This window comes from Mastigoproctus giganteus, chromosome 2, assembly GCF_048544385.1.
Source record: "Mastigoproctus giganteus isolate SK-2022 chromosome 2, ASM4854438v1, whole genome shotgun sequence".
Classification (NCBI taxonomy): Eukaryota; Metazoa; Arthropoda; class Arachnida; order Uropygi; family Thelyphonidae; genus Mastigoproctus; species Mastigoproctus giganteus.
This window is the reverse complement of record NC_143576.1, coordinates 82,844,299-82,871,885: the sequence shown is the minus strand read 5'-3', so window position 1 is coordinate 82,871,885 and position 27,587 is coordinate 82,844,299. Positions and strand designations below refer to the sequence as shown.

Genomic DNA, 27,587 nt, shown 5'->3' with positions numbered 1-27,587 from the left:
TCCGACTTTGTACACTGTGATGATTACAGAGCACTGTAAAAGGCCAGAAATGTGTGTAATATTAAGTTTGTGCAGTGTGTGTGTGTGTCGTTGTGTTGTTTAGTTGTTTCTGGCCGCTTTGTCACCAGGCAGACGATCACCTGGAAAGCCGGCCCGGTGTCCATCTACACCACGGGGAAGTAGGCCACAACTACGCATGTATTATAAAAATAAATAAATAAGTAAGTAAATAATAAAAGCTAAATAATAAAATCCCATCCCTTGGGCAGCCCAAACGAATAAAAGTAAAAAAAAAAAAAAAAAATTAATTAAAAAATAAAATAAAATGAATAGTGCCTTTTTAGACACACACACACATACACACACACACACACACACACACACATATATATATATATATATATATATATATATATATATATATTGCCAGCAGGAGTCTCCACTAGGAAGGCTAGGAGATATTCCGTAGTTGAATGAGAAGGCATCTTCGGCGATCAAAAGCATGACGAGCAAATTCTTGCAGGGACTGGAAATTTTCTCTGATGCTCAGGAAGTCCGGCTCATTTCCGGGGACAGTGACACTAGTGGAGAGAAGGTTCTGTCGAAGATCTAGGTATTGCTGGCAGTGGTATAAAATATGTTCCCAGTTTTCTTGGGCGCCACAAGAACAGAGAGGTGATTCAGCAAGGTTGAAAGTTGCAAGTTGGGCATTAAGGGAGCCATGACCAAACCATTAGAGTAGAGAGTGTACAGACATTAAAGTAGAGAGTGTACAGACCAGGGTGAAACCATTTCTGAGCGGACTCTAACGTGGAAAAGGTGGCGGTAGGGATGGACTTTAAAGTAACAAGACCCTAAGAGGTAGCGGACCATCCCTCTTGCCAACGCTACATCAAAAGATTCCAACAGCGTGTTTTCTCTGCCTTGGGATCCACAGTGACATTGATAGTAATGGTCAGTTGAAAAAAACATGCTGCCAGTCTTTTGTGTTGCCACAGTTACAGAAGGGAGAATCAGACAGGTTAAACATAGCAAGTTTAGCGTGAAGCGAATCGTGGCCAGTCAGAAGAAAAAGAGTGTGGAGACTCGGACTGAACCATTTTAGAACAGACTTGTAAGGCAAAGACGGAATAAACTTTCTTATGACCATACCTTTGGAAGAAAAAGACCGCCGATCGTGTCAGAGTTGAGCTAGATGGTTCCAGCAACGAATTTTTTTCGGTTTTAGGATCGCAGTGGATATTAACAATTATATCTAAAAAGTGAACTGAAATGGCATGTCTAAGGTAATAGCAAAAGCCTCGATTTGAGGGGTCCAAAGGTAGGTAACCGTTTATCACTGTAGTGCAGCTGTCGAAACAGTGCGACAGGAACGACTCATCATCAAGAAGAGAAAATAGTATAAAAAGGAGGGGGGGGGGGTGGCAGACGTGCACATGTCATTACCTCGACAACAGCCAGTGTGGTTGTTGACAAGGTTGTCATACCCGTTTTTATGTTTTAGGGCCCTAACCGATATCGAATTACTTTGATATACTGTAAAAAATAAATAACTAAAAGCATAATAATAAAATAACCGCCGCACTGATTCCGCTATTTATTTACGTATGGAATATAAAGGAAGCATAAAGTACATTTTGTTTATCTCAGAACGAAATCTGACAGGAAGCAGATATGTGATTCCTGCTATCATAGGGGGGGGGGGAGAAATGAACCACTAATAATTTTCAGCTTTTAACATGAAATAAAGTTATTAACATTCCCTCCCCAACAACGAATGAAAAATAATCTTTAAAAAAAAAAATGAAAATAAACCCTATGCTTGAATAAAATGTGTTATCCGAGAGCAATTGAAGTTTACCTGGCCTTGGTAGCGCCACCACACTCGCAGTTAACTGGAGTAATCTACAAATCGATTCACCAGTTATTTTAATAAATAATACAAAATTTAGAGAAAGTCGTAAATAAACAGAATTAAGGTTATCTTCGAAACGAGATTTCAATGTTGGGATTTATTTTTGACATTGTTTGAAGTGATTTTAGTAGACCCATTCTAAATTCTTTCATGTTAGCATGTATCCATAAGGCGCCATTTTCTTCAACGCGAACTATGCTTTGGCCTGTTAAAAATATTTGTTGAGCCGTTCCAAATTTCATTAAAATCGGATCACAGAAATCCGACAATTTTTATTATATCGTTGCCCCCCCCTTTTTTTTTTCCGTACGCACTTAATAAATCGACTCTCAGTGAATGAATTTTCACGAAATTTTATATTTCCCTTGGTTAGAAAGATTTGTCAAAGTCTTTTTCTAAATTTCACTAAAATCGGACCAATAGAATATTCCGGCAGATATATCAAGCAGTATCACATAGGCTATCTTACATACATCATTTTGTAGCTGAAGCACAGGATATTTTTCCCCAGGGGCTCACATCTGGTGAGTATGGGCATGGCACACCCATGGTCCTGAGCTAGATATCATCATTCTTTTCTTTCTTGATGATTCCCTTCTACTTCTCTCTCTCTCTCTCTCTCTCTCTCTCTCTCTCTCTCTCTCTCTCTCTCACACTCTCTCTCACTCACAGGGTAACTCAAAATTTCCATTTTTTAGCTGGTGCAGCAAAAGCCTTAGGCTTACTTGCACCATATGGCTAATAATAATATTATTATTATGTTTATTGCCATGCGCTGGTTGAAGGAATGAATGGGCAATATGGTGAATGCGCAGAAACGAATTTTTTTTTTTTTTTTGTTTCGCTCATGAAAGTCGTTGCTGTTTGCTCTTTTGTTGTTTTACATCATCAATTATTACTGTTTGCTGACGCGCCTGAAATGTAATGCACTGTGTACATTAACTAATTTGTTCTATATATTTTTGCTTTTAGAAAAGATGGTCTTGTTTCTATTAAATAAGTGAAATATATTCTTAAATCTTGTCCGCTTCGTTGCGTTTCGTCTTCGACACATTGTCTCTGGTCAGTTCTAGTATTGTCCCTCGTCAATTATAACCTTGGATCAGGTTATAATTAATTTACAGTCGGTAATATGACTAGGAAAGTCGACACCGTCGCGAAAATAAATCGTGGATCCTTGTTTAGGAGGGAAGTGTGTGGGGAGGAGATAGAGATGGAAGAAAAATTTAAGAAGATTGTATCTTTTGAGGCTTCGCGCGCTTCCACCGTAGTCCGAAAGGATTGCGGTGCTGACTGTGGATATTTGTCTCAAAAGCTGAATGTGGCCGCGGCCAATTTTGGTTTGACAGCGGCTAGGTTAGTTTATAATGAGAAGCTCAAATACCACAGAATTAACTGAATATCTTTAGATGACAACATTACTTACCACAGTTAAAAATCCCATCATTGCATCTTACTCCGTACCGCATGCATTGGCTATTACTTGCTTCGGATATAGCGATGAAAGCATTGGCTATGATAAAAACAATCCACATCAGTATCTTCATGATTGATCTCTTATGCGAAGTGTCCATCGAACAGTTTATAAGTGAAAGTGTCTGCATGCAATTTAAATATCTTCAACTGCGAGACCGATCTGAGCAACTGTATATATTTGACGGCGCCGATTCTCTGCGAAAAACAACAAAGAGAGTGCGTGTGGGAAAAAGTATGTTCAGTTGCTGTTCCACTCTATGGGTGAAACAACGTTTCACGGACATAATCCGTATAGTTCATTCTCCATGCATTATAAGGCGACAGTCGAGCAAACAGAGCTGAAGGAACACGCAACACGTCAGCTACTTTATCAATAAACAAGCCGAGAAGACAGAATGTAACTACGTCATGGTTATTCTGTAGAGAAACAAATTAAGATTCCTGTACGTAGTATATATTTTCGTGTATTGCATCCCGTCTCTTCTCAGGACGCCCTTCTTGGATATGCTGTCGTTGAACATACCCGATCATTAGCTCATTAGTGTTCTGGTTTTCATTACAGTTTCCGATAGTCGAGAATCAGGTAGCGTAGAATTTGTGCCAAAACTCAGTGTTCTGTTTATACTCTAGCACGACAAGATAGACTAGACCAGAGTAGTTTGCAACTAGTCAATTAACAGGAATACGGTATTATCATTAACCCTATTTTATGGTCACTTAATTCGAACTACGGTCACCTTACAGTAGATTCCGCTGATTTTCTGTTAGACTAGTAAACTGGTAAATACCCGTAATCCGTTTACTGTTTTGCACAGTAATTAATTTCATTATGCTTCTAGCCCTTGAATACATTTCCTTCATTTGCATTTTCTCTTTACTAATTCTTAATGATTACTACTGCCGTACTTAACGATGTGAACAGAGAATATTCTCCAAAAATTGTCCGAAATGAGAAAAAGTTTGAACACTTAAACGCGTGGGCATTACTGCACTTCTCGATAAGCTTAGTTTCGAGAGTTACCTATTGTTTAGGAAAGTGCATGGTGATAGTGGCCATTGGTTGCAAGTGTTTTGTTTGACTGCGCGATAGTATTGTGCGTTAATTGCCATTGCTTAGAGTGATTATTTTATTTTATTTCAATCAAAGTATACACAACAGTTAACTCGTTTGCAGTATAATAGCGAAGGAGAATATGCAGTTAATAATAATAAACTTAAATACAATGCTAAAACAATATAATCAACAATAATAAAACGAAATTTGATATCGAAACCTGCTGTCGACATCTCAGATTCAAGAGGAGGGTATCCCACAGGATTCGATACTGAGTGCATCCGGGTCAATAGCATGACGCAGTATTTTCTAAAAACCTTTTAGGTTAATATTTAGTCAGGCGAGCTAACCCTGTGTTGTCAATCACAGAGCATGGACACTGTCGAAAGACAGCTCCAAATTGCTATGGCAAAAGTAGAACCATGGATCATACACATTGGTTGCCGCCTACTTGAACAGAAACTAGCCACCACTTACTTCTGCAAACGACATTCATTTCATTCTGATCAAAAATGTATCCATTTTACTTCTCCATACTTCTCGTTTTCTAGTCCTAATTCTAGACAGGAAATTGAACTTCAAGTTCATGTAACTTCTCTCTCTCTCTTTTTCCATGTCATGGGGGAGCTGATCGACACTCTGTGCTTCCTCTTTGTAGAACTTTGATCAGGTGGCGCTTAAACTATGAATCTTCATTATATGACTCCGCCAAGAAAAGTACTTTGCAGCGATTCAACATGTGCTTTGAGAATCTACCTCTACTGAATACCTTTTTATGGGATGAAAAACCAAGTAAAATCGTAGAAAACTCCACTCATCTTCCCGAGATTGATTAATTCTGTAGAGTAAAGGCCTTTAAAAGTTCTTTTGGTCTGGGATAAAATCGAACTTTTCGGTCTGTCTTTCAAAATTGGAGAGGAATATTAACACGGGGAAAGTACGGAAAATACTGGGGGCCAAATGCACTGTGGTCGATTTATTAGGTATCAACCTAATAAATCGACCATCATCCAAGGTATCAACCGCCTCTTGAGAGACTTTAACGTGTCCATACCAGACTATATAAGACAGGTAGAAGATACCGAGAGATTGTGTTTGCATGTAATTTAGCAATAGAATGTGACGGCAGCCTAAATGACTGTGAACATGATATGATAGGCGTCAGATATGTCAATGGAAGTTTCGGGGATACAGCTGCTCTATTTTCTATTTATATACAGTGTCTAGAGTTTTCCCAGAATGGTGCAGCAACCAAAAAACATGCACTCAGCGACAGCATTCACCGGGGAAAGAGAGACGTGTATTTTTAAAAGGGGCTGCTCCTAAGAAGGTAAGTTCAAATCCCCTTCGTATCTCTGTGACGAACAGTGTCTGCGCGTGTAGCACAGTAGTATCGTTGCCGTTCTCCCCACACCCACAAAACACATGGGTCGATGTAATGAATTACAGGTGACACTAATAAATATATATATATATATATATATATTTTTTTTTTTTTTTTTTTTTTTTTTTTTTTGTGACGAACAGTACCACCGTAAAAGGGCCAGATATGTTATGTTATGTTCTGGCCAGTTGGCTACCCAGAAACATCAGCCAACTGGAGAGATGATTCTGGGTACTCGTCCATACCACAGGAAGGTGAACCAGTCCCAATAAAGCTCGAACCATGTCATTTTGAGACTTCGACTCACTTGATGTTGCCAAAAGGTGGGCCAGATTCCTCTGGAGGCCCACATCAGAGAGAAAAAAAAAATCCCGTCATGTACATACACACACACACAAACACAAAAAAAAAAAAAAAAAACACCAGAGAAAAGAAAATAGAGACGCTTCAGAGGTAAAAAAATTAGTTATATATAAATTAGAGCATTAAGGAGAGAAAGAAAAAATAAATAAAAACACTTAAAAAAAAAAGTTAGTTATATTTAAACTAGAGAATTAAGCAGAGAGAGAAAAGCAGTGAACTGCCAAAGTTAGCCTTCAACTTTGGAGGTGTAACTACTGGCACCTGCAGATGGATTGGAGTTGGTGCGCGCAGTCAGGTTTTTCCGCCTGGCAAAGACTTCAGCTGCAAAGGTTTGAAGTGAAGAAAGGTTAGCTGGGTTTTGTATTAGCTGCCCCACCTGGTTAGGGGAGAATTCGGGTACCGAACTCCTCAGGCGATATCTGTGATCTTCATATAAATTACAATCAAACGTACATGGTGCCAGTTTTCCTTTTCCCCACAGAAGCAAAGATCTGTTGTTATAAGTCCCAGCTGGTGTAACTTCTCATTCAAGGCACCATGCCCCATCACAAGGTAGGACGTTTTGAGACTTAGGAAGAACTAGAAACTTACTGTTTTGGACATGACAAACGTTACCTCAGGGAGGAATCTTTTAGTTACTATGCCGTGGTTCGTGGTAACCCATCTGGATTTCTATATGTTTTACCAGTTCATTAAAGCAGCGAGTTTTTTTCTCATTTAGCATCTGCTGTCAAATTTAATTCTACGTCCGGGATTTTAATCGGAATCCTCTTTCTAATCCTAAACAAGCGCCCGGGAAGATAAAAAAAAAAAAAAAAAAAACAGGTCTAGTGGGAGTGTATCTGCAATAACTTGTACCGCTGCAGTGGAAGCGGTCTGCAGAACCTATGCTTGGCCAGAATCATGGCCAGTAGGATAGAATTAAGTTTTCCCTTCATTTTGGAGTTCATTGCCCAGTGAATCCATGCTCCTACAGCATTCACATACTAATAGATTAACAGTAGCTGCAGGCTGAGGAAGCGATTCTTGCACTGCTTCTACTGAAATAAGCAGCAGCCCGGAAAGCAAGTTGCCGGGGATTTCAGGAACTGCTGGGAGTCATGAAACAAGTAAATAGATGGGCTATGTTAGAGTAACTAAGAGTAAGAAGAGGTGCATGTATACTTGCAAGTACACCAACGCCAGGAGTATAGTAAATAAATTTGATGAATTTGAAGTGCTGGTAAAGACATCAAAGGTGGATATTGTTGGAAAATTAGAGACATGGTGTCACACAGATATAAGGAACGCAGAATTGGAATTTCAGGAGTAAAATGTGTACAAACAGAATAGAAAGGCACGAGGGACTATACTATTAGTTAAGAAACACACAAAATCTAAGGAAGTGCATCCAGTTGACATGGGTGGACAGTGCAATGTTGAGTCAGTTTGGTGTGACATAAGCACTGGTAAAGCAAAATTCAGGGTAGAAGTTTGTTATAGACCTAATGACTCTGATGACTACAATGAAGAATTATACAGATAAATAGAGTGGGCCAGTAAATCAAAGTGTCTTATAATGGGGGATTTTAACTTTCCAGATATTGACTGGAACTTGTGGGTTGGTCACTCGCACGCTAGCAAGGCTTTTGTAGATTTATTGGATGACTGTTTTCTACAGCAGCAGCATGTTAGAGAGGCAACCAGAAGGAGTAACACTCTTGATCTGATTTTCAGCAGTGATTAGGGCTCCTCCGTAGCCAGGTGGGAAGGAGCAGCAGTGCGTAGCATACGCTTCTTGATTAGACCGGGGTTCGAGCCCGTCACCACCAAATACGGAGGATGCGAAAAGGTCAGGGAATGACCACCGCATATCCCGGAGCAATATGGCCTTAGTTGCTAATGCTCCTAAAAACTAAATAACTAACTAACTCAGCAGTGATTATTCATGCATTAAGAATTTACAGATAAAGACACCACTAGGTGGCAGTGATCACAGTGTGGATTTACTTAAAGATGCCACTACCATCACAGGTTAAGGGAATGGGTTTTTGCTTTCGTAAAGATGACTACAGTGGTCTCAGATTTTTTATATTCTATACAGTGGGACCAACTGATGATGTTACCAAAAGCAAATTCTAAATGGGAAGCATTCAAGGAAGTAATCTTGGAAGCTACTAGGCTTTTTGTTCCAACTAAGAAATACTGTTCTAGGTTTAGGTCCAAATGAATGTCAGATGAACTAATGAGACCCGTGGCAGAGAAGAAAAATGCATGGGATGCATATAAATTGTCGGGTGACTTCTATGTCACTCCCGACAATTTATATGCATCTGTGGTAGATATGAGCTGGTCTGTAATCAAGTCACAAAGGGGGTTAGGCAAGCGAAGGCAGATTATGAGAAATTTTTGGCCAACGATGCAAAGAAAAACAGCAAAAACTTCTTTACTTATATAAATTCTAAAAGGAAGGGGACGATTCAGATTGGTCCCCTTGATATCAATGGTTTAACTGTAGATAATCATTCCCAGATAACTGCCAAACTGAATGAGTATTTTGCATCTACATTAACACATGAGGAGTTATTCAATAAGGAGAGGGCCAGATGTTTATAAAACTGTAACGGAGGGGGGGGGTTTAAATGATTGATATCGTAATAACTAAGAGCAAAATGGAGGAGAAATTGTTGAAATTAAACATAAGAAAGGCACCTGGAGTGGATGGGATATATTAAAGGAGGTGACATAGGAAGCAAGCAAACCCTTATCCATAATTATGAGAGTATCATTGGACTCAGGGGAAGTCCCCGCGGACTGGAGATGTGCAGATGTATCCCAATTCACAAAGGGGATCAAAGGATGACACGAGTAATTACAGATCTGTTAGTTTGACTTCTGTTCCAGGGAAAATAATGGTGTCACTGATTGAAGAAGCATTGCAGGATCATCTAGACAAGACTGCAGTAATAATTCAGACACAGCATGGGTTTAAGGGGAAGTCTTATCTGACCAATTTGATTGGATACTATGATATGATCACAAAGGAACTGGATGCAAAAAATAATTTTGATATTGTTGTGGGGGGGGGGGGATTTTTTTTAACCTGTAAGAATGCCTATATTCTGTTTAAACCCTTACTCTATTCTCGTTTCCTTACTCCACATTCCGCATTCTGACTCGTGTACCTCACAGAAGAATCGGGTTCGCACGCATATTTATTCTTTCCTGTCAGATTCTTGAGAATTGTTGTATTAAGTAAAATTCCTCCTTCGGACTAGGCTTGTGTATTCAAATTGACTAGTTACAACTTCATTAAAGGCTATATACAATTCTTTATTACATATATATATATATATATATATATATATATATATATATATTAAATGAAGTTAAAGATAATTATGCACATTATATGGTAAGATAACACAACATATATGGTACATTAAATGAACTGTTCCGTTATATTAATTGATATTTAGCCTGTCTAATATAGCTACTTTACATCGGTTCATTCATATTTAATTTGACTATCTCCGTCTATTTCTCTGTTCATTACTACGTTCTAATAACAATACTCAACTCATCTACATATACATATATCTTAGGGTATATTAATCCTCTTTAATTTTCTTATTATCTCCCTATAGTCTTTTTAATAATCTATACTGTGCTTATTCTAACTTGGCGCTTACTTCTGTATTCTGGCGGGATGTTTTCGTAAGGGCCTTCAACTTCTTTCTCATTCAGGGCTGCTATCTTCCGCCATCTAGAGCTATTTCTTACTGTGCCTTTCAGGACTGCTTCCAGGGCTGCTACTTTCTGTTACGCTTAAACTATCCCATCACTGAAGCGTTCTTCAATTTTTAACATTACTTCTAGCAAAACAATTATTTTTATTTTAAATTTGTAAGATTTTACATCTTACAATATCATATACTTCGATTTCAGGAAAGCTTTTGATATTGTTGCACATGGAAGACTACTGTACAAATTGGAGCCGTATGGCATTAAGGGCAAGTTGCTAAAAAAGGATAAAAGAGTGGTTGAGTGGGAGAAGACAGAGGGTGGTAATCAATGGACGCTGCTCTTTGTGGACTAATGTTATTAGTGGAGTCCCACAGGGTTCGGTGTTGGGCCCATTGTTGTTTTGTATATTTATCAATGATATTCATGAAGGTATATCAAGATTAAAGTCAAAGTTTGCAGATGATACAAAGGTTGGTAGGGTTGTTAATGACAGTATGCTGCTGCTGCAATAGGATCAGGAAAAGTTAGGCAAATCGGCTGAGAAGTGAGAACTGAAGCTTAACATTGACAAATGCAAAGTACTACATATGGGTAGCACTAACCCCAGAGAAATATACCAACTGGGTGGTGTCAGGATAGTGGAGAATGAAAGAGACCCTGGGGGTAATTGTGCAGTCAGATGTGAATTTTTTTTCAGTAGTCCAAACAGGCTGCCAGAGCAGGTCATGTGGTCTTGTCAATGATATACAGGAATTTTGCGAGCAGGGATAAGGAGGTGATTATCCCCTTGTATAAGAAAATGGTCAGGCCACACCTTGAGTACTGCGTACAGGTTTGGAAGCCTCATTTTAGGAAGGATGTAGAGTTGCTAGAATGAGTACAGAGAAGGGCAACAAAGGGGTGCTCTTAAGAAGAAAGGCTTAAGTTCTGAAAATTGCAGCGTCTGGAGACTAGGCATCTGCGAGGCGATCTGATTGAGGTATATAACGCCTTGAATGGATTGAGCAAGCTCAATGCTGATGGGATTCTTTCTCTTATTCAGATTACAAACCTGAGGGAGCTTGAACTAAAATTGTGGAACGACAGTTGTCGAATAGATGTGCGGAAATTTTCCTTTAGCCAGGGGGTAGTTGATTGCTGGAACAAACTTCCATCTGTCATTCTCGAAGTTGATAGCTTAAATAAATTCAAGGCAGAACTAGACAAACATTTGGAACGAATGGATGGTTGAAATGGTAAGGGTTTTTTTCCTTTGGCTGATGCTGTATAAGCTTGCTTTCTTGCATCATATGCCTCTACCAATGCTAATAATGGAGAGGAATGCAGCTTTGTAGTAAAGGAGAGATGTTCACCTTGACAAGCTCCTGGAGACCCCGACAATGGATGCTGTAAAATTCTTGACTTGAGAGCTGAGATGCTGGAGGTGAGAGAAGGATAAAAAAAAAAAAACTATTTATTAGGGTCACCCAGACTTCATTCATACATAACATAACATAACAGCGCTACATAACAGCCTATTGCTGTTAGGCTGTTATGTTGCGTCTTTGGCACCATACCTGTGGTTGACACTACGATCAGGATAGTTGTTGCATATGCCATATCTCTTTGATCTCCTGTCTTAGGTTCGTGTACTTCCTGATTTTTTCCCCATGGGTTTTTTGCAGGTTGCCAGTGTTGGGTGCCTCTATGTCAATCAGATAGATAGCCTTTTCTTTCTTGTTCACAAAAGTTATGTCTGGTCTGTTGTGCGGGATTGTCCTATCCGTTATTATGGCGCGGTCCCAGTACAGCTTGTGATTTTGGGTCTCTAGTACTGCCTAGGGTTTGTACTTGTAGTACGGAACACTTTCTTCGACCAACTGGTATTTCCTTGTTAGCTTCTGATGTATTATCCTGGCTACCTGGTCATGTCTATGAGTGTACTCAGTCTGGGTGATCACCTTGTATCCCGCGATGATTTGTTGGATCGTTTCTGATTATTTTATTTATTTAGTTTTTTTTAGGGCTACCCGTAATTGAATGCATTAACCTGTATTTGTGTCTGGAAATTGCATGTGTTCTATGGTCGAATTGCCTGTTTGCTGGACGAAAAAACCAAAGTTTCTGAGGGAAAAAGCTTGCTATCTACTCTTGAGACCGACTAACTCAGCCGCGGAATGAAAAATGACCACTTAAGTTCCTCGCGTCATCGACGGGATTCGAACCCGGGCCTTTTCCACCCGGTGTGGGCACGGTGACAATACCACTGTGCTATCTGCACAGACTGGGAAGAGGGACAGTCTGGGTCAGTGATCATCCCTAAAACTTTGATTTGAGTTACTAGCGGGAGTTTCCTCCCTGAGATTTTCACTTGAGGCGGCCGTCGGAGGTCAAGCCTACTCGTAAATACTATCATTTCTGTTTTAACTGGATTTATGCTGAGCTTATTTAGCCTGGTCCAGGAGGAGAAATTGGATAGTACTTGCTGCGCGTTCAACTTCAGAGCAGACCGTGAGTGCCCTGACTCAATGATAGTGAGATCGTCTGCAAAGGCTATTACTTTGGTAGTGTTGAAGGCATTTGTCAGCCAGTGCTGGAGCACCATATTCCAGACGAGGTTCCCAGAACAGAGCCCTGAAGGTCCCCCCCCCCCTCGGAAAATGGTCCTTTTGACCTGAAGGTACAGTATTTTGATTTCACGACCACTGAGCGCTCGGTGACGTAGTCGCGAAATAGCCAGTAAATATTGGATGGACATTTTGCAGAGCAGAATCTTTCAAGGGTACTTGCCCAGCACACGTTATTGAAGGCACCCAAAAATCGCTAAAGATAGCCATCTCGTATTTTGCAGTGGAAGACTCTAGAATGTAGGACTAAGTCAAAGAGAGCCTCATCGCAGGAACGACCTGGGTGAAGTCGTACTATGATGGTGAGATTAAGTCCTGAGAAAGAAACAGGTCAGTGATTCTGAGTGCCATAAGTCGCTCAAGAATTTTGCCCATTGCATTATTAGCATTTTACTAATAATGCAATGGGTCTGAATGATCGTGGATCTGTACTGGATTTATTCGGCTTTCAGATGAGGCGGAGCAGTGCCACCTTCCAGTACTTGGGGAACTGTCTATTAAGCAGACATTTGTTGAACATTTGTTGTAGGAGTTGTGTTGGCATTAGCTTGTCGAATCTGAAGATAAAGATGTATTCTATAAGGTCCAAGCCGGGATATTTCTTCACATTTATTTTCTTTAGAACTGCTTCAAGTTTCTGTAGTGTGAAGGGGGAAGGGGGTAATACTGAGCATTTTCACTTCGGATGATAATGTTCTGGGAGGTTCTCCAAGGAGTCATCAATGGGAAAGAGTTTATCCAGTATAGTGTTAATGGAGTCTTGCCAGGAAGAGAGTTTCCTGTGAATTATTTAGGGCAGTCCCGAAGACATCAAAGGTGAAGGTTTTGTTCCTTATTATTTTATAGAGTCCCCAGGAGTTAGTTTCCAGACTCAGCAACAAAGTTTTTTTTACCAAGTTTCTTTTATTTCTATTTGCAATGGCTTTTGTATACTCGTTCTTTTTATTTATGTATGCACTGTGAAGACGGTCTACTTCTGGGGGTCGCCAGTCCGGATTTTGTTGGTAGAGTTTATCGGCTTGGTGAACTTCTTTCCGTAGTTTAGAAGTTCCATAGACCACCAAGAGCAGATCCTAGGACGGACGACCTCTTTTTTTTTTTTTTTCTGGAAGATTTATAGAATGCTTTAATTAAGGACTTTTGAATGATATCCCCATCTCGGCTGCCGAGGGTGGGTCAAAGCGATCCAGGCTGGAGATTGGGCAGTCCTGCCTGATGGCGCCGTCAAAGGCAACCTACTCGACCTTGTTGGTGGCGAACCTCACAATGTTGGGTATTGTATCTGAGGAGGGGGGGGTTACTGAGTGGAATTATTCACGTAGAATGGAATGACCTGTGGTCACTCAAAGTTCAGTCCGGGACAGACAGTGATCCAGTTATTAATCTGGGTCTGGACGTCATTGGTAGAAACTGTGATATCAATATTTGATTGACCTGTTGTACTATAGTATATGGCGGGCTGGTTTGGTTGGTTGTGAATTGTGATATTACGGGAAAAGATAAGGTCTTCCAGTAAGAGTCTCCGGGAGTCTGAAGCAGGGCAGTGTCAGAACAGGGATTTTACGTCTACATCTGAAGTTATAATTATGATTTTGGAACCCAGAAAGTCAAGTGCAAACTGGTTACAGAGTCCGCGAATTACAAGGACATCTGGGTCTCTCTCTGTTCAGGGCAACAATGCAGGCTTTCGGATCGGTAGGGGTGGGTTGAATGACCCTGGCCTGGAGAGAGAATCCCCGTGAGAGGCTGACGGCAGGTGGGTGAAAAGAATTGTGAAGTCTAACGGAAAGGCTTCAGTTGATCAACTGATAGCACAAGTCTTTTGCAAAGAGTATCGGATCGCACAATGCGACAGACCCTGTCAGGGATGGAGTATGGCAGCAGGCAAACTCACTGGATTGCACTCTTGTTAGCTAAAAGCGAGTGGCTACACTGGACACAAGAATACCGACACAGGACATTTAAGGAGGAGAAAATATAGTCACCTGGTGCGATAATCCTGATTCCAGTTTTGCATGCTGACAGCAGAACCAGGGAGGCGATAGCACGGATCTGAACAAGCTTAAGCATGTTAGTAAACCACTTTTGTGCGACAAACGGCGGAGAAGTACATTCAGTTGCTCTCTCTCGCGTGAACAAATATATTTCGTACATCCAACACTCGCGGATTGCATATCCGTGAGCTTTGGATGTACTACTTTAATAATTATTGCTTTTCCATCCTTCTTCATAAATCGCTCATGATTTGCAGAAACAAACAATCCAGTGGGCTCAAGTAGAATAAAACTTGCTATCTGCTGAAATAGGGAGTGGTTTTCGTCTGAACGCCAAACCTTTCCACTTAAACTCTGAATGTAAATGCATGTTATACAATTGCTATTAAAATTCAGGAAGAAATAAGTAAAATTGCATTACGAGAGCATTGACATTATACTACGATTGTTTAATTTATTAAATCGCAGAGCCTGAAGTACGTGTTGCATTTCATGCGCTGTTGATTATAAAGTAGTATGAAACGAGTGAAATTTAGTATTACGTTTGGAGGTATGTGCAGCGAAGTGAAAACTATTACTTTCATATATTTTAATTAATCAATTAGTAATCATTGGTAAAAAAATATTTATTTACTTTTTGCTTCTACTGATGGGGCGGCGTTGAATTTCGCACTAGGAAAGAGATTAGAGCTGGTGAATTGCGCACGCGCAGATGATATGAGAAACCATGGCGCCTTCCACCAAACACTATGGTGAATTGCGCATCAGATAGGGGATAAGGGTCTCTTTCTCATTAACTGGAAATATTAAGTGATTGTAAGCAACCACTATGTATTATAGATGAGACGTATGACATAAAAGGAGTGGTAAAATTACCTGAATTTTGGAACTTACCTCTAAGTTGCAAAATTGAGATAATTTTATCATTTCTTTTAATGTCATTTAAATTGCGGAACTTCAGATTAATCGGTAATATTAATATAAATTATGAATTTATGTGAGATAATATGTTAAAGAAATATGTATTATGGATGTTGTGATGTGCCCTTCTAGCCTAAAAGGCTATCCAGGGGCAAATGTAAATTAAAAATAATAAATATACAGTACAGAATAAAACATTATTTTGAAATAATGCTCTAAACACTTAAAGTGCACTCTGGTTATACTTTCTTGATGGTATTCTCGAATTTTTCGTTTTTAAAAAGTCGTGTCGGCGACGCACCGCCGGATTACGTATTCTTATTTTCCCATTTAAGCTATTTAATTTAAGATGTGTATTTCTTTGAAGTTATTTAAAATTTTAAGAAACAGAAAAATCGAAGGATGAGATTTATAAATATTGGAATTAAAAACTCGAATGGAATGAGTCGCATACACTATATCTGTTGACCACTCTTATCTCCCAGTCCTACAATCTGCGATCACTCAGTGCATAATTTCTGAGTACTAAACACACGCTAGGGATTAGTTAACTGGTTGCGCAATTCGTACATGCCCCATGAATCACAGAAAACAAAATCAATTAATTTAAGATTAAAAAATGTAACGCATTGCGTACATTACCTAACTCGTTAGCTCTCTCTCTGCCCTACCCCATTATACCTCCCAGGATGTACAGAAGGTGGAAGCAATTTTCTTGCAAGATATTGTAAAATTTTGATTTACTACTACAAATATAAAACCGTTTAAGAGGGATTGCTTAATATTTTTAATTAGAATTTAGATAGCAAAATGCAACTTTAATTCTGTTGCACAGAATAAATGCAACGATGAACTATACCTATCCTAAAATATTGTAATTTACACACCGATTTCAAGATAAATTATGCTTATATCCAATATTAATTTAGTTGTAAAGTATGAGCGTCCCCCTCCCAAAAAAAAAATAAAATAATAATAATAATTTGGGTGCCACTGTACAGATTTAAATAGGCTGCTCTTACTCTTTGTAGACCAAACTACGCAACAGATTGGACAAGATTATTCTGTATATTGTATTTGTCTACCATCTGGAAAGCAGCAACTTATTTTTGTAAAGTACTGCAAGCAGAAATGTATATTACATGCGAAAATCTGTATCTGGAGGACACCATAGTTATCCCCTAAATGATCTGTAAAAATAACTGGGGAAGGAAGAGGATAATCTAGTTATTTTCATGAATTAGTACTTTGACAAATCAAGGTAGTAATTAATGTCTGAGACAGGCAAGATCGGATCCAAGCAGTGTTCTAAAGGGGATGGGTATGATATAACAGTGACATGTGATTAACAATAATAAAAAAATAAGCTCAAATTTAGTGTGAATTTATCTGGAATTTTCAACTGTCCATTACATAGTATATACACAATGGGAATAATTACCATAATTCAACTTAATGCCATAAACGCATAGTGTTTCCTCTAGATGGGGACGATCGCTCCATTGCCTCTACTCGAGTCCTACAGAAGACAAACACTATTATAAAATGCATCGTTTGTTTCTCTTTATATTAATTTGTTATTTCTACGAATATCTTATTTATTTTTTATTTTATTTCTATTTTGTTTGTTCCTGCAATGGCCTCCCTGTCTATCTCAGAAATTTGTTTTAAGATATAGATTTCTTTTCCCTTCTAGAAACTGCATATGTTCTTTTATATTGTTTTCCGTGTTCCTTCAGGTTTGTAAATTTTTCTTCCTCCTGTGAGGTAATGTCGGTCTACGAGTAGCGACTCACCGAGATTTTTCTGTAGCCCACCGCAGTTGCGACCTACAGATTGAGAAACACTGTTCCATAACCCCAGTCCTTCTAAGATTTGTGCCTGAATCTCACGTGCAAAATAGTCGTAGATCTTTGTTTCGTAGGAAGTAATAAATACATGAATTGTACATAATACAAAGTGCTTAGTTGGAATTCTAAACCGTTATAAATTATCTGAGATTCGATCTTGTCGGTGTTCTATTGATTTTTGGCTCAATGGTGACGTTTTACGGTTGCTTAGTAAACACAAAAGGTTATTGGAACAATTAGTTTTTGCATGTTCGTATATGTGTTTAAAAGACAGAAGATACTTCTTGAAATTGGACTTGAATTTCTGTAAATTCTAAGTTTAAAAAATACATAATCTTCAAATAAGTTCCCTCCTTTAAGATTTATTCTACTTTTATACAGGGTGTCTCAAAAATATTGGTACAAATGTTTAGGGAAGGTAGGTAACATCTAAAGGAATGTGAATCGCATTGGAACCCATAACCGGAAAAGTCGGTACACGGCGCTGTTCATCATTTCGCGAGAGGGAAAATTTCTGGTTTACTCATTCAAGCAGTAGTCGCCCCACGAAGAGCATGCATCGATATACGAACTGTGAGCTGGCAGACATGCACGTAGTGTGTGGATTAGTAGAGGGCCCACACGGTGTGCGCACCGATGCGGCACAACATCGCTTCGCAATAAATGTGTGGGCAGGTATGGTCGGTGACTGCTTAGTCGGCCCATACCTGTTGCCATCCCGCATGAACTCCGCTAAATATCGGATCTTTCTTGAACAAGTTCTACCAGGATTACATGACGATGTTCCAGCAAATGTGAGACGAAACATTTGGTTTCAACATGACGGGACGCCTGCCATTATGGAAGGTGTGATCGTGACCATTTGAACAGGCGTTTTGGGCGTCGATGGATTGGCCGTGGTGGACCCATTGCCTGGCCCCCACGCTCACCTGATATATCGAGCCTTGATTTCTTTCTGTGGGGGGGGTCCTCAAATCTATCGTGTATGAATCGCCTGTGGAGACGGAAATGGATCTCGTGGCGACACTCGTCTGCGCTGCTGCTACTGTCAAAGAAACTCAAGGTGTGTTCGACCGTGTCCGACAATCCATGCTGCGTCGGTGTCACGCATGCATCGCGTCTCATGGTAGAACCTTCGAGCATCTGTTGTAACATCATGAATGCGCCCATCTCGTATTCAATTGTTAATATTATGTCAAATAAATGTTTGCCACTAATTACTGTCTTGTGTCATTTCTGCTTCTTGTGCCTCTGCTACTACTTTCCCGTGACATTTCCGGTTATGGGTTCCTATGCGATTCACATTCCTTTAGATGTTACCTACTTCCCCTAAACGTTTGTACCAATATTTTTGGACACCCTGTATATACTCGAATAAATCTCCTACTTTTCCGAAGAACTTATGTTCAATGAGAAAGAAAGTTAGTTCGGTGAGTTTGTAATGGAACGGTAACTGAACGTTGACTTGTTGATAAACGTATTTGTATTGGTTTGTAAGGAAGAGATGAAACTACAGATGCCAATTCAAACGAAGTACCCATGGGAAATACCTGTAGAAAAGGCATGCAGCATAAAGCGAACGGCTCTGTCATGGAGGTAGGGTGTGTGCGAGAGAGATCATGATTTAACCGGAATGCTCTTTTTTTGAGAGAGGCTAGAAATTTAAGAGAGGTTTGGGAGGGCATCATCTGACATGTGCAAACCGTATTTCATATTGTACAGTCAGTAGCTGATTAAAAGAAAAGGAAAGAGAAAAACGTTATTTTTCCCCTTGATTCAGAGGAAGCAATATTTGTGATGTGCTCTTGCTAAGAAAGGTTAGAAGTCCTAGTAAAAAAAAAAAGGTTAGTTTCCCAGTAAATATAGATGTTAAACTTTTATTAATCGCTGTTGCCAGCTTTAGAGTAACTCAGAAAATGAAGCTGTGGATTTGGCTGCAGACCAATTGTGATATGCTTTATTTTTATTCGAGCAGCCCTAGCGAATTTTTGGAACGCCGTGACTTTTATTACCCATCTAACTTAAACTGTCGTTTAAATTAAATGGATAATAAAAGATTTCGTGCGTATCAGAATAATTTCTGAGACACGGTCTGAGTAGGTATTATGTTCAGTTGATTAAAACATAGTCCGACCAAAGAAAAGAAAAATACAAATCGCGAGATTTGGCAATATTGTACTATCAAACAACACGAGAACAGAATAGCAATGGGAAATAGGTTCCATTAGAGGAGGAGAAACCATCGAGTTGTGATCCAGAGGTGCCTAGAGGACAGCTAACGTTATGTACAAAAGTTGTTTCTAGTGAAATGCTGAAAAATGTTGTATGTGTGATTAGGATTTTCTGGTATATGTTGCATGGTAATTGAATTTTGATCAACGTATTGTTATCTAGTCAGTAGTCACAAATTACAAGTGACCAAACTTTAGGGTTTACGACCTTGCTGATTATTTCCTTTCAAATAAAAATAACCATTTCTTCTTTCAACGTTATTTGTGAGCGTTGTCTCATTGGTTGACGCAAATCATAAAAATTACAATCTATTCAGTATATTCTACATCCTACACGACATATCCTCTTCATACTAATTATTGGAGTTGTGTGTTTGAAAATATTCCGCAGTTGTGCCGTTCCAGTATAAAATATTTTCACCCTTTAGTTTTCGACTTGAAACATTATAAAATGTTACCACTTCTGGCCCTCCTCTGTCTCCAGTGCCTCTGCCTTTCGCGGGTCAATTCCAGTCGAGAAAATGTAACTAACTTTTGCATCCTCGCTCATAGTGAGCACGTACTTGTCGCTGAAATGAAGCCATAATATTATTTACCAGCCTCACTAAGCACATATTCTCCATGAACCTCCCACTAAGCACAGAAGCTGTCAATCTCAGCCTCATAATACATCATGAGGTGTTTGCACATCTGTTTAAACACTGACGTAAGAACAGGAACCCTTTCAGCGATGCTTCATACAACCAAACTTCCTTCTTAATGAAAATCTCTACAGTCAGTATGTATTTACGCATCTATGCAGAAGGTCAAAAAAATGTATTTAGTATTTTTTTTAGATTAAATTAAATTAAATCAAATCAATAAATTAAGTCTTTTTGCATAATAATTCAATTTTAATAATGAATTATTATCAAAATTAATAAATTTATGATAATTCAAAATGTATCAAAGACGTCAGCGACAAATAGATGTAATGAATAATCCTAAGGATAAAAAAGTAAAAATTTGAGGCTGCAATGAACCAAAACGAATACAGTACTCTGTTTAAGAAGAAACGAATGTACTTGTTGAAAGATGCCTCGATAAATGAAATCTAAACTCCTTAATAAATATCTTCCAACTAGGCTGTGATTTTTAATTTAACCGTTTTCAGACATTCGGAAAATGTTTGAAAATATGAAAAACATTTTAAATTGCAATTGTTATGGAAACCATTATATTAGCATTTCTAATGTAATTTCGCAATTGGAGCAGAAACCATCAAAGTCTACTTAAAATAGACGCAACCACTATACATACTATGTTGTCACAGTATAGTGGTTGCGTCCTCTTCCCCCTCATGTGAGACTGAAGGAATTCTTACAGACCTCTTCAGCCCACATATTTGTCCCAACCCCGGTTTTGGCTTGGGACTGCCCTAACTTAAGAAATAATAAATTCCCCCTCCTCCATTCCGCTTCTCTTCTCAATTACGAGGGAGAACAGACCTGTTATTCATTTTCACCCGTTTTAGCACCTTTTACCCCTCAATCATACGCCTTCCCCCTTAGGTGTCTAGTTGTCAAATTTTGCAGTTCACACCTTCTTTAAACATCTCAAACTTCTCCGTGTGCGCATTGATTTGTACTCATAAATAAAAATAAATTTTCTGTTTATACTCCGGGACGACCAAACGATCAGAGGAGTTCACAAGATAGACAGAATACAAGAAACAGCACCGTATTCAGCAGTCACGGGTTTGAACCCCGGTCACTCAAGGCACGTGTACTTATGCACCCGCGCGCCTGACCACTAGGCTACGGAAAAGCTTTTGATCTGGTCTGCCCCCGTTCTTGAACCCACCGCGGGTAGAAAAGTCTTGAATTCGAATCTCATTGCGAGGAATTTGTATGGGCTTTTTCACGACGTGGCTGAATTAGTTGGTCTCAAGCGAGGGTTGCACGCTATTTTTATGGGTTTTTTTGTCCAGAATACAACAAACCGACCGAAGATTACACGCAATTACAGATGCAATATACGGACACATCTTGCATTAGTTGCTTTGGCACTCAACACACACACACACACACACCTTTGAACTCTCTCCAGAACTACAAATCAAAATACCTAAAAGAAACACGAAGGACGTTTCACATAAAACCATCTTCCGCGCGTGCTCGGCACATGCAACACTTCCCCCCCCCACTATGTTCTCCACATCCCAATAGAATATTCCAAATGCGTTCTAACCAGCGTCTTGTATAGAATACGCTCATTAATATAGAAATGAAAGAACAAAATATACAGAAATGTTTTATCATTCCTATGTCATCTTCGAGGGAGTTTTTGAGCGGGAAAACAACCCATCTGGTGCCAAGGGTTGTAGTTACAACCCTTGGCACCAGAGGGGACAGATAACTCGGTACCATCTGCATTGTTTTTTATAAAGCAAGGAAATATTTTTTGTCCAATTGTCGTTTTTGGAATTGCCACTTTCACGTTGAGATGTTCCCAAGAAGAAAAAGCATTACTATTTAATCAAGAAGTTGACCGAGAGTTGTTTTTTTTATGGACGTTACCCATAATGATTGTAACTATAGTCCATTTCATTCTGATTTATTCCCTTTATAAACAAGAGGGATCGGTTTTTTACTTCTAAAAACAGCCGTCTCATTCGATAACAAGATGGTCAAGCATGGGTCGCCTTTGCTGAGCGAGTTAACTAGAGCAACTTCATGCTTCCCAAATATTAGTTGTCCCCGAACTTTTTGATTACTTGTCGAGGTGTAATCAAAAAGTCTTCGCGAGGTGCTAGGAGCGTCCACAGGTAGGGAAACCAACACTGACCACATGCATTCCACAGTTCTCTGGTGTTCAATGGTACTGGATAGTTCGTTGGTAACAGCGGAGATGGGGGAAACCCCTGGTGCCATCAGACAACTAACACAGTTCGTTGGTAACCTCATGCTATTTTCGCTGTCCCGCATATGTTCAAATTCGTATGAAATCGGAGTTGGGTGGCTATAGAAAGAAGACGAACTCGTCAGAATGATCGTTGAACATATTTAACACCGTTTCAGCTGCTCTGACACAATATTTTTCTCGTTGAAAGGTACATTTATGGTCGGGAATCACCATAAACGGGCGTACATGTTCAAAAATAACGAACTTCTACGAGTCTCTAGTGACGTGCTGATCGATAGGTAAAGTGGGAGCCACAGCCCACTAACCACTTAACTAACCTATATGGTTTCCTTTATTCAGTGTCTCTTGTCGTTCTTCAAAAAGACTGATATTAGGTACCCCACATCTACACCCGTCCATGTAGATGGACGGGTGTAGATTCCGGATGTAGATCTGGAAACGCGATTCATCGGACCAACAAGGGTACTCCGGAGGGCCGTTAGCTGCAGTAGCGAAACCATGGTAATATCGAAACATAGTCCACGTTGAAATGGGTCGTGCAATCCCCCGCATCGTATTGCTTTTTTTTTTTTTTGATTTGGTAGTTGTTGGCGCATCGGCTTCTGTGGCCATATTGCACCTCCCAAGGTTTTTGCAGTACTTTGATCCAAGCCCGAGGCGGGAATCGAACCCGCGACCTTTGGGTTGCCAGGCAGGTACTTTACCCACTCGGCTAGCCCGGTCGGCCATCGTATTGCGTGGTTCAAATGGACCATGCAATACAATGGACAACCCGTTGGATTCTCCTATCGATCTTTCGGTTAACAACAGATGACTGGCCAGCATGGATCCTCTGACTGGTAGTTCTTCCACTCTTGATACTCCCGAAACACGGCTATATATGGAAACACCTGAACCAACACGGCCGTGGCCAATGTACTGGTTATCCCGCTAATCTGGCCTCAGCGATCATATAACTTTATAACTCATTTAAGCTGTCAAATCTCCGGCCTATTCTTCGCGTGGAACAGCGACGTACTGGATGCCGTAGTGCCAGGCTCTACTCTTACGTAATGACAGTGTGCTCTTTTACGTTTGTTTTAATTTCATATCAGCTGATTTTCAGATTTAGTTAATTTTCAGATTTAGTTTCAGATTTAGTACAACGATTCTCGTACAGTCATTAAGTTAGGCAGCGCTTTTTGACTCAGTACTGTTGTTATTATTTATATAGCAGATTAGTCTAAGGCCGTAAAGATGCTGTGTACAAGTGTCTTTTCACCAACCGACTTGCACTTGTGCGGGTTGATCGGTTAACTGCACTTATTGAAGAGGAATTAAATAATTCTTCTGTTTCCCAATGAGAATGAACTGAGGCCATTTGAGTAGGGTGGCGAAACCGTATGTTGTCATGGTAGATTATTAGTATGTGGGTTCATCCATGAACCCATTTGATTTCTGTTTTTTACTTCAATTTTTAATTTTTCTAATACTAGCCGACCTTAACGGTAAAATTACTTAGAAATTCGAGAAATAGTTATCATCATAAGATACATTCCTCTTTTATGATTTTTACGAAAAGTTTATTTGGTGTGTTTTAGCTTTAAAATTTTTTTCCTGGTTATTTAGCGCTGGCAGTCGGACCAGTCTTCTTAATAAACCTGTGAAGCAGGATTCAGTGAAACACATTTATTTATTTATTCCAATTCAAGATACAAAATCTTTCTCCAGATAGCAAGGCTCAACACAAGTGCAATTAACAAAAAAAAGCTATTTTTTACCTAAAATTTGCTTCATAAATAATGGCTTCTGAAAGCTCAGCACAGACAGTATATATTAGTTATGTACAGGGCTGTAGTGGAGGGTATATGCCGTATATCCGCTGGATTTTAGGTGAATATCGTATACCTTCTGGTTTTTGAAAGACTTGAAATTTTAATTATTAAAATATTTACTGAAAATTAAAAAAATAAATTTATTAGAATTTGATTCTTAGGCAATACTTAAGTTTTATTATTTTAATATATATATATATATATTACAAATGAAAGTAAAATAAAAATAGATGGAGAAGTTATTAAACACAAAATGCCAAGCCTTTTTTTTTTTTTCCACTTCTTCGTTTTCATATTTCATATATATATATATTATACCGGTATACACACACACACACACACACACGGTTATACGCCGAATATCCTCTGGAATTCGATTAATAAACCTGATATGCACAGTTATACCGTCTGCTTTTCGTAACATTCATAGAGTACACCTTCTGATAATTTTACGACTACAGCACTAGTTATGTACATATGTTTTTGTACACTGTATTTCCAAAAGTAGCTGGTCACATGTTTCAAAAGAACTTTTTATTGATAAAATTTTTAATAACATGTCAGACTTAAATAAATCCGAACCGATATTTGACAACAGGCAGACGATGTCTCGGTCAATTTATTTTGGCGGTAAAAAAAAAGAAAAAAAAAAAAAAACCCAGTAAATTCAGATATATCATGATTCGTCACTACATAATACAGCTTTCCATTGTTTTAGGGATTAGTTGCGATGGATTATACATTAAACAAATAAACGCTGTGCACTACTTGTTGTGATGTTTCGTTTTTGTGTGCAGTAGTACCCTTTGTATCATCCTTTTACTAATGCCAGTTCCTGTGGTCTCCCTGGACTTCTAATCTACATATTCGATGAGGACGACTGACGGAATCTATGTACCATTCTTCTGAGCAACGTCCAGTCTCATTCCATCAATTTCTGCAGTCTACCCACTTTCTGGCTTCTCCATCGCTTTTTCATTTTGTGATTACGTCAGCCACCGTCGATGTCGGATGCTGCAGTTTTGCTGCGACATCCCACATAAACGGGAGCAAGAATTGCTTATTAATATGGTATTCTTTAATGACTCCTAAAATGAAAGTCACTAAGCTCAACGTCTCGATACGTCCCCTGTATATCGTTGATCTGCTTACTTCAATCGTGAATGAAATTGCTTTTATACTTATTCCTGATGTAATGGATATTATTCATTTTTCCGAAATCCCAAGTGCACTGGATATTTTTGATAATATATAGTAGTAGTAGTAGTAATGGCATGTGATGCAAGAAAGAAAGTGTATGAGCTTATGCAGCATCAGCCAAAAAAAATCACACCATTCCCTCCAAATGCCTGTCCAGTTGCTCCTTAAATTTATTCAACCTATCAACTTCCACAACGACAGATGGAAGTTTGTTCCAGCAATTAACCACCCGCTGGCTAAAGGCAAATTTCTGCACATCTATTCTACATCTGTCTTTTCTTAATTTGAATTTATGCCCCCTTAGGTTCGTAATCTGAACAAGTGGAAGGATCCCATCAGAATTCAGCGTGCTCAACCCATTCATGTAACTGAGAAGAACCCTTGAGCAGATCATTACAGCCAAATTCTATATTTAAATATCATTTCTGGTTGTGTTTTTTTTGTGTTTTAAAAACCATATTAGTAAGCTATTTATTTTCATGCTCAATAAATCAGTGATACCTTAATAAACCAGTGATACCTTCACCTAAGGAGAAGACTAAATCAGTCTTCTCCTTAGGTGAAGCGTTACTTATTCGAAGTAGTGCAATATCATGGCAACTCGTTGTGAAGGTATTCACAATATGAGATATAACCTAAAACGATGCCACCTTAAAAATTTTCTGTTTATTCAGAAATGGCTGTGTATTATGATGCTAAGCACTTTATATACATAGTCTAAATTTGTTCGCAGCTTGAGGCTCTAGCCCTAAATGCGCATTAGTCTAAATACATCAGTGATACCATAAAATAGACAAATTGAAACACTCAGTTTTTCAGTTGTTGACCATCAGATAATTGGTTTGGTCTATTATTACATAACAATGAAAGTTCAACTTTTGTAGCAACAGTGTACTTCACGATGCATTTTTAAACAGTACTGTGTTGAAAAAGAATCAAAAATCGACAGTGGCAGTTTGAACTGAAGGGGGCTAACCTGCTCATAAGAACTGCAGGTAATATTCCTAAAAGGAATTTGGAAACCCGTTAATAAAAATTTATAAGATGGCTTCAAAATCAAACGACAATACAGAACAAATAAAAACCAGCTGGAACACCATAGTAACCCGATCACAAACAGCTCTTGTTAGACTTCCGGTAAGTACAGCTTTAATTAACTTTATTTTTTTGAAGTTAATTCTTGTTCTTATCTCTTCGTGAATTACATCGCGATATTTCTGCTTCACATATGTAGGGGAGGTAAAACGTGTTACTTCGTGAAAAATCCACTATAATAATAGCTTATCGATAGAACTTTACTACAAGTAGCTGTAGCCCAGTAAAATGACCGTTCGTTGAATAATGCCAACTTCATGTAATAGAATAAGCTTGCATTTACACTACCGTCTCTAGAACATTAAATCTATAGAAGTTTTCATTTTCTTGGCTATGCCTATTTTGTAGAATAAACAACTCTCTTAGTGAAGTCTTGTGGTACGATGATAACAATCTGGGTAAGGATAAGTTCTAATATATTTAGGAAACCATTTACACGAACTTGATCTCATGTTTAAATGGAATTTTTTTTATGATGAGTGAATTATTATTTCAGCAAACAAGATCCAACTGTGAGCTGCTCGAAGATGCATCAAGACACAGTATTCCTGGATTTCCACCCCTAATGAAAACTCTCACAGGAATCAATGGAAGCGAACCCAAAACTATCATCACTAGGTCCACTGCCTCTCATCTGGGAATATCAAAGGATTTACATGATAAATTGAAACCATTCAAGTCATTTAATCCAAAAGATGATAATATATATATGCCCGAGGACGAAGATTATCCAAGTACATCTTTCCGCAGCGTTGATAAACAAAAAGGAAAGAAATCTCAAAAACGTTCCATCAAACAGATGCATAAGAGTGATGTTAGCCTTTCAAAGCCGACGATGTGGTCAGGTGCTTATGAAATAATTAAAGGACGCGCCCCATCCGCAAAAAGTCGGTCCAAATCCGCTACCAGAATGTCTGGTAGAAAGATCCCCAAGAAAATGACCTCTTGGAGAAAAACATCATACATCAAGTTGGTTGTAGGCGTTTCTGTGATTTTGGGCATTGCCTACTTAATATCCACGAAAATGCAGATTTGTAGCCTTCTCGGTCTATCT

The 27,587-nt window shown here is 38.9% G+C and overlaps 1 protein-coding gene and 1 long non-coding RNA gene across 2 annotated transcripts in view; one reads left to right on the top strand and one right to left on the bottom strand.

The window, feature by feature from the left end:
* LOC150089372 (uncharacterized) overlaps nucleotides 1-3,475 on the bottom strand; it is a 36,900-nt gene extending 33,425 nt beyond the window's left edge. Inside the window, exon 1 of the mRNA XM_090389278.1 lies at nucleotides 3,342-3,475. Within this exon, the coding sequence (XP_090245404.1) occupies nucleotides 3,342-3,462 (121 nt within the window). The 5' untranslated portion in view covers nucleotides 3,463-3,475. The remainder of the gene's footprint in view (nucleotides 1-3,341) is intronic.
* Nucleotides 1-27,132, top strand: part of LOC150089371 (uncharacterized) — a 200,324-nt gene extending 173,192 nt beyond the window's left edge. The window contains exon 4 of the long non-coding RNA XR_016547930.1: nucleotides 27,030-27,132. This is a non-coding gene — a long non-coding RNA (uncharacterized LOC150089371). The remainder of the gene's footprint in view (nucleotides 1-27,029) is intronic.
* Nucleotides 27,133-27,587: the final 455 nt, after the last annotated feature.